The sequence below is a fragment of the Eulemur rufifrons genome, chromosome 3 (genome assembly GCF_041146395.1).
Source record: "Eulemur rufifrons isolate Redbay chromosome 3, OSU_ERuf_1, whole genome shotgun sequence".
Taxonomy (NCBI): domain Eukaryota; kingdom Metazoa; phylum Chordata; class Mammalia; order Primates; family Lemuridae; genus Eulemur; species Eulemur rufifrons.
The window spans coordinates 96512170-96525692 of NC_090985.1; the positions used below are offsets into that span (position 1 = coordinate 96512170).

The 13523-nt window shown below is 36.5% G+C and overlaps 1 protein-coding gene and 1 non-coding gene across 2 annotated transcripts in view; both read right to left on the reverse strand.

Moving 5' to 3' along the window:
• The window catches only part of TGS1 (trimethylguanosine synthase 1), a 44125-nt gene that overhangs the window by 11739 nt on the left and 18863 nt on the right, over positions 1-13523 (reverse strand). Inside the window, exons 7-10 of the mRNA XM_069466496.1 lie at positions 13315-13489; positions 11003-11309; positions 8753-8905; positions 6978-7118 (exon numbers count right to left, since the gene is read on the reverse strand). Of these exons, the coding sequence (XP_069322597.1) occupies positions 6978-7118; positions 8753-8905; positions 11003-11309; positions 13315-13489 (776 nt within the window). The remainder of the gene's footprint in view (positions 1-6977; positions 7119-8752; positions 8906-11002; positions 11310-13314; positions 13490-13523) is intronic.
• Positions 2556-2715, reverse strand: LOC138382008 (U1 spliceosomal RNA). Its single transcript, XR_011233197.1, has one exon. It is a non-coding gene; the product is annotated as a U1 spliceosomal RNA (small nuclear RNA).

Sequence of the window (13523 nt, forward strand, 5' to 3'; positions counted from 1 at the left end):
GAATCTTTTTTAAAGACTGAGAGACATTCGGCCACATATATCAGAGATAAAGACTTTAATTAAAATTTTTTATTTAAATTAGAAAGATTCTCTTCTGTTATACCAAGAAAATGTGACTGAAGGACCTGGCTTTCAAAGCTGTCTCACTCAGACAGCTTTACCTACGCAAGTGGCAACAGCTACCAAAAAATAGCTACCGAGGGCCCAGTATGTGGTACAGCCTGAGCAGCAAACACTTGAAAAGGTCTTCGACTACATGTAAAGCCTACAATGCTAGGTTTTAAAAAAGACAAATTTCCTCAAAATGTGGCAATGCCCAAATGAAGACAAATTTGACAACATCTACAGAAAACCAAAATAAAACACATTTTTATAAACCTAGATAGCCAAGTTATGAAGAAGAAATGTAAAAACAGCTGCTGATGATATTTAATGTGATATTTTAAGCAAGGGAACAGACAATATTATGTTTTTACCAAATGGACTTTCATTTAATCTATTGAAATTTCATAATTAGCAATGCAAATAAACTAATTTTAGCTCACTGATGTCTTGCAGTAAACTACTCAAGTACTCTCATATGCACATGTGTGTTAATGGCAATATTCTGTATTTGAAAGAGCTAAGTGGAACCTTGACACATAAGCATAGTTGTCATGGAAATGTAGTTGTTTTTCAGAAAATGCTAGTTTCCAAACTTGTTAACACTTTTGAGAAATAATGCATCCAATCACTTGAACAATGAGTACAAGCACCAATTGTAACACTGCAAAATCACGCATGCATGATGCTGTTTTTCTTGTTCTAAATGAACTAACATTCACATTTATGAGAAAAAAATCCTTTTTAGCTACTTAATCTGCGACATTTATAGTTCACAGACAGATGGAAAGCTATGCTGACAATACCAAAAATTCAAAAGAAAAAATTACTTTCAACATCAAATCTATTCAGTTAATCCTGTTTTCATCTGTATTTCTTTTGGAGGCAGAATTTGTTTTTAGGCCTAATAGAATGTAAGTACTCAGTCTATCACATAAATGAAATGTTGACAAATGTCTGATGATACTATATAGAACTGTGCTGTCTAATAATTGTAGCCACTAGCCACATGTGGCTATTACCATTAAATTGACTAAAATTAAGTAATATTAAAAATTTAGATTCTCAGGTACATTACATTTCAACTTTTTAATAGCCACATGTAAGCTACTGACTACCATACTGGACAGCACAGATACACAAAATTTCCCCGATCACAAAAAGTTCTACCAGGCAGCATTGATGCTGAACTACTGGAATCATAGAAAGGGGAAAAATATCTTTAACAGAAGCAATATGCAAAACTTTGCAGACTCCCTAACCATTCAGTGGAGTATATGTACAGATAGCAACTGTCTGAATGGAAACAAATCTGGCACAAAGGGATAACGTCAATTTTACACAATGCCATTTTCATGTGTGTGTATGTATGTATATGTACACATACAGTTCAAGTATAATTGATTATATGCATATGTGTGTATATAAACACACATGCACATACATTATGGTAGGAAATTCAAAACAGTTAAGTGCAATTGATTATACGTGTGTATGTACATATGTATGCACAAACATACCAAATTAATTATATTTTCATTGTTTTGAATTCCCTGTCAGCTGACCCACAATACCAAGAGGAGTATCAATAACTAACATTCACTGGGCACCTGTGAGTTACCACTTGTGGTCTGGGGAGCAGGTTATGGGACACCATTGCCCTGAACATGCTGGAGGGTTCCTTAGGTTCTAGTCTCACACACTGCCAAGGGCAGAAGTCAGGCCATTCATTATAGCAACTGGAAAGGCACAGTGTTTGCTGTATGCCTCCTTTTTTTCCCAGGGGCTGGCAATCGATAAGGGTAAGTGATTAAAAGACACTATGGGCCGGGTGCGTTGGCTCACACCTGTAATCCTAGCACTCTGGGAGGCTGAGGAGGGAGGATCGCCTGAGCTTAGGAGGTCCAGGCCAGCCTAAGCACGAGCGAGACCCCATTTCTACTAAAAATAGAAAAATTTAGCCAGTCAACTGAAAATAGAAACAACAACAAAAAGATTAGCTGGGCGCGGTGGCTCACACTTATAGTACCAGCTCCTCTGGAGGCTGAGGCAAGAGGATCCCTTGAGCCCAGGAGTTTGAGGTTGCTATGAGCTAGGCTGATGCCATGGCACTCACTCTCTAGCCCAGGCAACAAAGTGACAGACACTGTTTCAAAAAAAAAAAAAAAAAAAAAGACACTATGGGGCTGCAACAGGAGTTGGTCTGTGAGAAAAGGAAGAAATGGTTGCCCTTTAGCTTGGGACCCACATTAGACATTTTCCTTTACCAAATGTGTACTAAGCTACAGAAAGCCTTGGCAAAAGATCTGTACTTATAGAAATACAAATCTATTTTAATACGGTCTGTTTCCATAATATTTTGAGAAAAATTCCAGATCTATTTGCTACTTTATCAGGGGCAGATATTTTATTATTTTTTAAAGTTTTAGGGATTTATTTTTATCAGGGGAAATTGTGGAATTGTGACACAGTCTCCCCACTGCCACAAATTATGTAGTCGAGTTTCCACATGGGGGAAATCACAGGTGTCAGCATACCCGGAGTGCAACGGATAAGCCTCGCCCTGGGAAAGCCACCTTCATGGTCATGGTATCTCCCCCACCAGCTAAGTATTAGAAGGCAGATATTTCAATTGTTGTGCTATGATACAATGCCAAAATGATGAATTTTACAACTTCTGAGGAAAAATCATTTTTAGGCAAGAAACACTGATTTGAACTCATAGGAATAGCTTATCTGGCAAAGTGAGAAAAGGACTTTGAGAGTAAATAGTGAGCTCAGGAAAACAAAGTAATTATTATTTCTGTAAATATGAAAATAGCTTTTATCTAAGCTGACAGGAGACCATGTAATGTTAGCAAATGTCATACCTTGGAATGCAGATTAACTGAATAGGGGCCACAGCAGAGCACTGGTCTTAAAATCAATGCTATCATAAGGTGATAATATCATTTTTAGAATAATTATTTGATAAAGTCAGCTTCTCTGACTAGATTGAGCAGGGACTGGGTCTGTTTTTTCTACAGCATGGTATTACCAATGCCTAATACAGTGTCTTGTAGTACACAGTAGATGCTTACTAAAATTGGTTTTATAATCAAGATATAATCTACATACAGTGAAACACACACACAGGTCTTACAAAATTTTTTGTTGTTGTTTTGTTTTTTCTTTATTTTTTTTTTTTGAGACAGAGTCTCACTCTGTTGCCCAGGCTAGAGTGAGTGCCGTGGCGTCAGCCTAGCTCACAGCAACCTCAAACTCCTGAGCTCAAGCAATCCTCCTGCCTCAGCCTCCCGAGTAGCTGGGACTACAGGCATGCACCACCATGCCCGGCTAATTTCTTCTATATATATTTTTAGTTGTCCATATAATTTCTTTCTATTTTTAGTAGAGATGGGGTCTCGCTCTTGCTCAGGCTGGTCTCGAACTCCTGAGCTCAAACGATCCGCCCACCTCGGCCTCCCAGAGTGCTAGGATTACAGGTGTGAGCCACCGCGCCCGGCCAGGTCTTACAAATTTTGACAAACGTGTACACTCATGCAACCAACATCCTAATAAAGATCTATAGCAGCATTGTCCCACTGAAATACAATGTGAGCCATGTAGGTACTTAAAATTTTTCTAGTAGCCTTATTAAAAAAGTAAAAAGAAATAGGTGAAATTAATTTTAATAATATATTTACTTAACCTGATATGTCTAAAATATTATGATTTCAATATGTAATCAATATAAAATTTATGAATGCAATATTTGACATACTTTTCCTCATCGTAAGTCTTTGAAAACTAGGGTATATTTTATGCTTAATAACCCATTTCAATTCAGACTAGCCATATTCAAGTGTTGCAAAGCCAATGTGGCTAGTGGCGACTGTGTTGGACAAGACAGAACCAGAGCATTTTTTATCTCAGAAAATTCCCCCATTCTGTATGCCCCCTTTGAGTCAATTCTCTTGTCCCCAGACACAACCTCTGTTTTAATTTCTTATCATCATAGATTTACCTGTTCTAGAACTTCATATGGAGGAACTCTAACAGTAAAGAAAAAAAATCAATGTTAAATTTCACCCCATTATTTTCTAGCTCCCATATTATGTTATCCAAAATCACATTATGCTTTGAGTTAATGTTAAGAATTTCATATAATGAGATTCAGATGAAATCTGTTGAAATGAAAACTATCATTGATATGTATAATATGAGGATACTGAAAAAAATGCATCTTCAGAGTATGACTTTACAATCAATGTCTTTAAAATATTACATTATATTACAGTTTACAGATAATTTAGAAGCCAGCATGGTGGCTCCTGCCTGTAATCCCAGCACTTTGGGAGGCTGAGGCAGGAGGATCGCTTGAGGCCAGGAGTTCAAGACCAGCCTGGGCAATATAGTGGGATCCAGTCTTCACAAAAAACAGAAAAATTAGCTGGGCATAGTGGCTACATGGGAGGCTGAAGTAGGAGGATCACTTGAGCCTGGAAGTTTGAGATTGCAATGAGTTATGACACCGCTGCAGTCCAGCCTGGGCTATAGAGTGAGACCCTGTCTCAAAAAAGATTTAGAAAGGATAGGGATATCAGAGTCAGTTTGGGCCGAACAGTCAATTTCTTAAAACCTTCTTTTTTCCTGGGGAAAAGCACATTACCTAGTTGACACAGTCACTGGTAGATGCATAGCAATGGAGGTTTTCTTTCTTGTGATTCCAAAGTCAAACAGCAAATATTATATGAAGATGATTTAATATTTACAAGATTTTGAGTCTTTGAATGTTAACGCTGAAAGGAATCATGAGGTTATCTCAATTCAACATCTCCTTTAAATTAAAGTTAAATGATGTCCAAAGTCATAAAGCTAGAGAGTGAGTGGCAAAGCTGGGACTCCCTATCTACTCTTCTTTTCTTCTAAAGAACAGTCTCCCATTTTAGTATTTTTGGTTTCATAGAATGTTATGATCTTATTTCATCTCTTTATGTCTCAGTTTATCTGTGAAAAGCAGATTGACAAATACTTCACAAGATTGTTGACTAAATTAATTAAAACATACAGCTGATCCCCAACCCCTCATGCAGTCAAATCTTTATATAACTTGTGACTCCCCAAAAAGTTAACTACTAATAGCTTACTGTTGACCTGAAGTCCTACCAATAACATAAACAGTTGATTAACACGTATTTTACAGGGTTATATGTATTATATTATATACCATATTCTTTCTTTCTTTTTTTTTTTTTTTTTTTTTTTTTTTTTGAGACAGAGTCTTGTTTTGTTGCCTGGGCTAGAGTGCTGTGGCATCAGCCTAGCTCACAGCAATCTCAAACTCCAGGACTCAAGCAATCCTTCTGCCTCAGCCTCCCGAGTAGCTGGGACTACAGACATGCGCCACCATGCCCGGCTAATTTTTTCTATATATATTTTTAGTTGTCCAGATCATTTCTTTCTATTTTTAGTAGAGACGGGGTCTCGCTCTTGCTCAGGCTGGTCTCGAACTCCTTCCTGACATTGAGTGATCCTCCTGCCTTGGCCTCCCGGAGTGCTAGGATTACAGGCATGAGCCACAGCGCCCGGCCTATATACCATATTATTAAATCTTAAGGAAGAGAAGATACATTTACAATACCGTATTGTATTTATTGATACTGTAAGTTTACGTCATCTGTTTACAAGATAGAGAGTCTGTCTGAAATGGCAGCTGCAGACCTCAATCTACGGTACATATCAAGCAATCCAACTTTTTCTTATAATGTCATGATTTCCCTTTGCTTCTTGGGAACACTTCCAGCATCACTACTGGCACTTCGTATGGGTTCCATGGTGTTATTCAATGTTTATGGTATTGCACTAAACACAATAAAAAATACTCAAGAACCTCTAGAGATCACTTTTTACTGCTATACTCAATTTACTGGAGAGATGAACTGCTCACATGGAAATGATCAACACCACATGATGTTTTAAGCAGATGCTTGCAACACTGGAGCTTACCTCAACAACAAAAGGAGGTAGGTAACAGATCATTACAGTTTATACTAGTTATTTTTTTTTTTTTTTTTGAGACAGAGTCTTGCTCTGTTGCCCGGGCTAGAGTACCATGGTGTCAGCCTACCTCACAGCAACCTCAAACTCCTGGACTTAAGCAACCGAGTGGCTGGGACTACAGGCATGCGCCACCATGCCCGGCTAATTTTTTCTATATATTTTTAGTTGTCCAGGTCATTTCTTTCTACTTTTTAGTAGACACGGGGTCTCACTCTTGCTCAGGCTGGTCTTGAACTCCTGACCTCGAGCGATCCTCCTGCCTCGGCCTCCCAGAGTGCTAAGATTACAGGCGTGAGCCACCGCACCCGGCCTATACTAGTTAATTTTTGATTATTCACCGTTATGGTTTAATATTGCATCTTTATGTTTGTTTACATTTCTCTTGACTGTGAATGGCAACATGTATGGTCTATGGGTATGTAAGTTTTGATAAATTAACTTTTTATAATAGATTTATATATATATTTTATGGTATCTACATATGTTTTATAAATTCATGACATATTTTTTTCTTAATTTTTAAAATATTTCTAGGCTACATGGTTCATCTCTAAGTTTTTTCAAGTTATCATAAATTTCTAGAAAATTTTCCAATATATTTACTGAAAAAAATCTGGGTATAAGTGGAGCCATGTACTTGTTCAAGAGTCAATTGTATTAAACATTTACTATGATACAAAGTGTATGCCTAACATATGCTAGCTATTATTTTAAATACTGGGTATTATTATAAATTATATATTAAATCTCAGCAAAGATAGGCTGCAGCAAAATGAAACATTTGTTGAATGAATTGGAAATAAAATGGTTCTCTTCCATTGATGGTTAATTACCTGTCTTTCCTGTTAAGGCAAATTGAATTGTATTGCCTCCAACTCCACAGAATGCATCTACTACAATGTCACACTTGGACTGACTGACTCGGCCAGCAATGTGTTCAGCAATCTTCTCAGGTGTAACTGAAAACCAGCCCTCTGAAAAGGAAGAGTATTTCTGATAACATGTTCAATTTCAAGAAGTCAAGCCAAGCATACACATAGCAAACATTACTATATATTACATATTTTAAAAAATCTTAGTTTCCCTTTACAAAAAGATTATAAATTACCTATTAATAGTTTAAAGAAAAAGTTCTACAAAACTTGGCTATTAAAAAAAGCAGTACTAGTCCCATTCGCAATTTCCACAGAAGCAATTACCTCAATTCTTAACCTGATTCTCTTGTAATGTTGTATACCCCGTCTTTCCAATAACTGAATTACAACTTCAATTTTTCTATTTGAGGCATTAACTACTGACTATTTACTATTGAAAATGGAAAGTTAGCTGCTCTAATTGGCTGGCTCCCCACACTGCATTGAGCTTCCCAATTATTTCATTCCTAATGGAGAAGCAATGACCCAGATTTGTACTGGATACTTTGGAACAAACTGCATGTTTTTGAAGGGTCATAAAAAGCAAAGAGCTGATAACAAATGGCCACAGAGCTACAGAATTATAGTAGGAACAGCAGAACCCTCATCATTTTCAGAAATGAGGTCCTGTGCCCACTCCATGGGAAAAATACTGCCTTCCATTTTTCCCAGTAGAAGAAATTTACATTTTCAGAAAGACAATTCTTGAACAAAATGATTTGTCAATTTTCCTGTTCCCTCCCCTTACCAAAACTTTTAATGGCTTCTCATTACTGCAAGAGTAAGAATATTAACTATAGAATTGCAAATTTTTTCTAGTCTTATTTCTCCTTATAAACTCCTATGTCCTTTTTTCAATACACATTTTGCAAATTATTATAAGAGGTTCACAGAACCCCTGAAATTCTATCACATATCAAGACTTTCTGATTTTGATAATTAATAAAGACCAATATTTAGGTAGCCCCAATATGAAAATAAACATCAGTCTGTAAGATTGTGTTATACAAATAAGTTGTTGAAATCACAGCAGGAAAGCTGGAGAAAATTCAAAGTTTCCCATGTTAATTAATTAAATTAATCTTTCCGTACTAGATATTTCTTCATTAGATGTTCTGTCTTAATAATCTATCAATTACTTTTGCTATCTATCCTAAGATGCTACAAATACAGATTAAACTTGAATCTCAAGTTTTAAAAATACATACATACCCAAACTGAGGGATATTCTATAATAAACTGGCCATTGTCCCTTTGAAAAATGTCAGTCATGAAAGACGAAAAAGGCTGCGAAACTATTGCAGATTAGAAGAAACTAAAGAAACATGAAAACTAAATGCAATACATAGTCCTATCCTGGAAGAAAAAAAAACTTAATAAAGGACAAGACAATTGATCAGAGTATGGACTGTAGATTATAATATTATAACAATGTTAAACTGACAAATTTACTATTGGTACACAAAAATGTCCTTGTTTTTAGGAAATAAGGGGTAGGGGCATGATGCGTACAACTGGATCAGAAAAAGATACACATACATATAGAGAGAGAGAATGATAAAGTAAATGGCAAAATGTTGAAAATAGCTGAATGCAGGCAAAGGGGATATGAACATTTTTTGTACTACTTTTGCATCTTTTTACAAGTTTGAAATGGGTTCAAAATAAAGTTAAAAAATACATGTATACTTTACCTCTGTCCAATTTAATCCCATCATCAAAACGGGAGAAGAGTCTGTATCTCTGGGCCCAGTATTTTGCTAGCTCTGGAACAGAAGCTATCTCAGGAGGCAGACCATTTACCTTTTTGTTCTTGTTTTTCTTCTTCTTCTTCTTTTTTACTTCAGCTAAAATAAAATACAAAGAATACAGATACTCACTATGAAAAAATGAAAATCACAGGTGAATTTATCTAAAAGTGTAGCCACATCAAATAATTACAATTAGAACATGTATGTAATGACACACTCAGAGAAGCAGTAGGGCTTGATGGAAACACCACTGGCTTCAATCACAGCCTCCACTTTGCTAACTTACTGGCTTTGTAAGCTTGGAAAAGTAACCTAGGCTTTCTAAGCTCTATTACTGAGAATGAATGAGTTAATTAATGAGTAGTATTTGACTCACTTTATTCACAGCATTGATAGAAAATATGTAGAAGTACTATTATAGACATAAAAGTTATTGTTTTTCTTAGCACAGACACTGCTTTAGTTGGTGAATTATAGAAATCTAAACATTCCCTTCATTTCTTTAAAAACAAAATGGCCAAAGGACTAGATTAGGCTCTAGCTCTTAGCCACATCAATCCTAGAAGTCATAAGGCATCTGAGAAATTCAAACAGGGGTCACAAGCTCCAATCTATAGAAAAGAATCTCATTCATTCAGAGACTGATTCTTTTTCTTAGATACATGATTTTCATTAATTTAGTTATCTATTTGGTTTCAGTCCCTGGCAAATTAGAAGCAACAACATAGAAAGATGCAAGTCACTGATAAGTATAAAAACAGAGGTGATGGCTGACAAGGACTAAAACTCTCTCATGTTTAAATGGTCCTCAATGATAGGACTATGTCTTCATTTGGTCATTTCATCACTGCAAATAGCGAATCATCATGATTTGGTAAGATCAGATCCCCCTGCTCCCTGAAAAGTGTCATCAATAGCAAAGTACAGTGTTTCTCAACAGAGGGGACAATGACATTTTGGATGGAATAAATCTTTGTTGTTCAAGACCATCTTGTACACACCCTAACATCAAGTAACTGAAGTACTAAATGCCAGAATTCCCCAGGTCATTCTAACACCCAACATCTTCCAAATGCCCCTGTGAAACTGGCACCATCCCAGGTGAGACTACCAGCCAGCATCCTGACAAATGGTGTTTATGGGATTAGGATAGTGCAGGAAAATGGGACTCAGGAATCCGAGCAGCTGGTACTGAGGCCCAGCTATGCCACTTACTCAAGCTAACTTCTTAATTTCTCAGAGTGGAGAATAATCCCACCTACCTCATGTGCTACCTTACAGATTAAATGAAAATAAGGCACATGGATCTCACATGAACATCAATTGTTTTAACACTGACAATAAAAGAAATGTAAACTACCTAAAGTAAGCTATTCAGAAAGGCAAAGAAATAGGTGATACAAAGATCATAGGTATACGTGCTTCCAACACCCACACCTGCACAAAGAAAAAAAAAAAAAAAAGTCAAGACTCAAATAAGGTATTTTCCTTAATACTAAATTAAGAAAGAAATGACGAAGGATCATAATAAATATAATTGTTTCATGAAAACAGGTTTGAAATAATTTATAAAAAAACTGAATTACATCAATGAAAATTTCTACCCTATAAAGGCCTCTATGTTCCATTGAATACAATTATTATTTTTAACTATAAAAGAACTTTTGCTACAAAAAATTCAAACAGTACAAAACTGCATAAAGTGAAAATGTTACTCAGTTCTCTATTCATCAAAGCCAACTACTGTGAATACTTTTTTATATCAATGTACCATCAAAAAAAAAAAAAAAAACTACTACCATCAACAACCACAAAAACAAAACAAACAAACAAAAAACTACCAAAAAGAAAACCAGAGCTATGCCAAATTTCAAGAGGGCTCAGAAGCCCATGGAATAGAGTAGCAGTAGAGGCCCAGCTTAAGCGCAGACAGTGGTCCTCAGATGCAGTGTTCACACAGGCTTTCCCTTTGACTTTGCTGTGCTGCTCACGCAAGAGTGAGGAGTACTCTGGGTGCGAAGTCCTAGCCAATGAGAACAGTTACACTTAATATGCACTCTCTCCACTTAAAAATAAGAAGCAGTGATTCCTTAGGTATAGATGATTGACATGTGAAAACTAAGGAAAAATATATTAAAGAAAAAAATGTATTTATCTAAATCCATTAGTAAGTTGAAGCATATTTAGTCTTACCTTCAGTTTCTGCCTGAAGAGAGTCTGGCATATCTTGAGTAACACAATCCTGCTTATCTGGAACACTTGCCCCCAGGCCAGCTCCTTCATTTTTTTCTGTTTCAAGTTCACCAGCTGAAGATATGATCTGACATCTTTCAGGTTCTGGATTACTAGTCTCCAGTGGTTCACCACCTTTTTTAACAGACGTGTCTTGTTCCTCTGAATCACTACTTGTGCAAGTGTCTGGCACATTGTTCTGAGAAAATGACTCCTGCGACACTTCTTCATCCACTGGTTCGTTAACCCATGTTAGGAATTTTTCTACCTTAAATTTTAAGATGACATCATGAGCAGGAATTAATTCCAGACTACACAGAATCTTCTGATCTTTTCCCGTTGGTGACTTGACTAACAAACTATGTCATAATTATTAGCTCTGCAAAGTACACTGTATCACATAAGCTAATATAAGTAATTCTGACTAATTGGAATTTGTTATCTGGGTAAGCATGACCTTATTAAAGATTTCTTTAAAAGGAAAAAAAATATCAGATTAAACACTTTCTGTTATCAATTAACCCTAAGAGGATAAAGCCAAACTGTCCTAGTAGCTTTCCATAAGAGCTTCTAACAATATAACTGTGCTGAATGATATTACCATTACAAATGTTCCTACTTATTGCTGAATTATTAATTTTAGTTTTCGGATTTACAGGGCTTTCTGCAACAGCCAAGCTACAGTCTATATTAAAATTTATTTTTATTTTTATTTTTTTTGAGACAGAGTCTCACTCTGTTGCCCAGGTTAGAGTACCGTGACGTCAGCCTAGCTCACAGCAACCTCAAACTCCTGGGCTCAAGCAATCCTCCTGCCTCAGCCTCCCAAGTAGCTGGGACTACAGGCATGCGCCACCATGCCCAGCTAATTTTTTCTATATATTTTTAGTTGTCCAGCTAATTTCTTTCTATTTTTAGTAGAGATGGGGTCTCGCTTTTGCTCAGGCTGGTCTGGAACTCCTGACCTTGAGCAATCCTCCCGCCTCGGCCTCCCAGGGTGCTAGGATTACAGGCGTGAGCCACTGCGCCCGGCCGAGAGCTGCCTTTTAATGAAACAGTAGAGCCCGTAAGGTTAAGTTCTAACAAACCAGGTTTATTCTTAGAAATGTTAACAAGGCTCAAGGTCAGATGATATACTTCCTTGCATTTTCTGTAACAAGACTATTTTTTGTATCAGATCTTTATGATCTTCTTAAGAGTGAGTAAATTAGAACAAAACTGGTAGACATAAGATAGGCAGCAACCTAGACTCTTTCTCTGAGGGAAATCGGCCTGTATGCCATCCCATGTCTAAGGACACAACAGCCACAATACTTTTTTCCTTAGCAATGCCTAGTAGCTATGTTTCTGCTCCCCTCTGTAGGTGGAATGTATGGGGACTATTATATCTAACACATTATGGAAAGTCCTACAGGATTAATTGGACTGATACTAGGCAGTCTGTTTCAGAAATAACCAGGGCCACTAAAACATTTATTAAAATATCACTGGCAGCCAGCCAACCTGAAATATAATAAAAAAACAAAACCAGCAATAAATTTGCAGCATATTTTACAAGTACACTACAGTATGAGGAATGTAAAGTATGCTAATGTATCATGAGGGTAAAACAGTCATTGTGGAGTCTGAGATTATGTTCTACTGTCCTAAAAAGCTGCTGGAGATGTGACTGATGCCAAGTTCTGCTCATTAAAAGTTGCTTTTTTTCTAGAATGTACTAATAGAAGGATAACTTGTCAAACCAAATAATCTTCTAATTACTTTTGTTTCCCAGGTACTTGGATAGCAGGTACAGCAAAGTCCAAGAAAGGGGATATGAATATTCCAATTAACAATGTCAATGAATAAATTGGCCTTGTGTTCCACGCTATTAGCATGAACCCATTACCTCAAAGTGTGATGGATCATCTCTGGATGAGCTCAGAATTATGGCTTACAATAAAAGCTGCATCAGGATTTGATCCTACTTAGCTTGAAACAGATGAGAAATTCCTCTTTGTCTGTTACTAAACAGGCAAGGCAATTTGACTTATTTATCTTCCTAGATACCATTACTCTGTAGCTTTCAAACACTCCCTTTTCACATTACTCCGACTTGCTTTTCAAATTTATTCTATATAATACAAAATAGGCTTTCAGGAAACAAGTTAAAAAAATTTAGGTACCCTTATATTTGGTACAAACTGGCTTCCCATTTGAATACAACAGTTTTAAAGAGTCAGGCTCATAAAATGTGATTTTATCTATAAGTATAAAACAGAATTTATACATACCTTACTCAGAGCTTTGCTTTTCTTAAAAAATGGTTTTTCTGAATCTTCAGTAAAGAAGATGTGTTTGTTTTTCACCTTCATTTGTCTGCGCATGTCCAGGTACTTAGACTTACGCTTCACATTCTTCTCTAGATACCTGACCTGCCGATGACTGAAATTCGGAATTCCGCCGTATCTGTGACCAAACCAAAGGAAGTGACTCACACCTT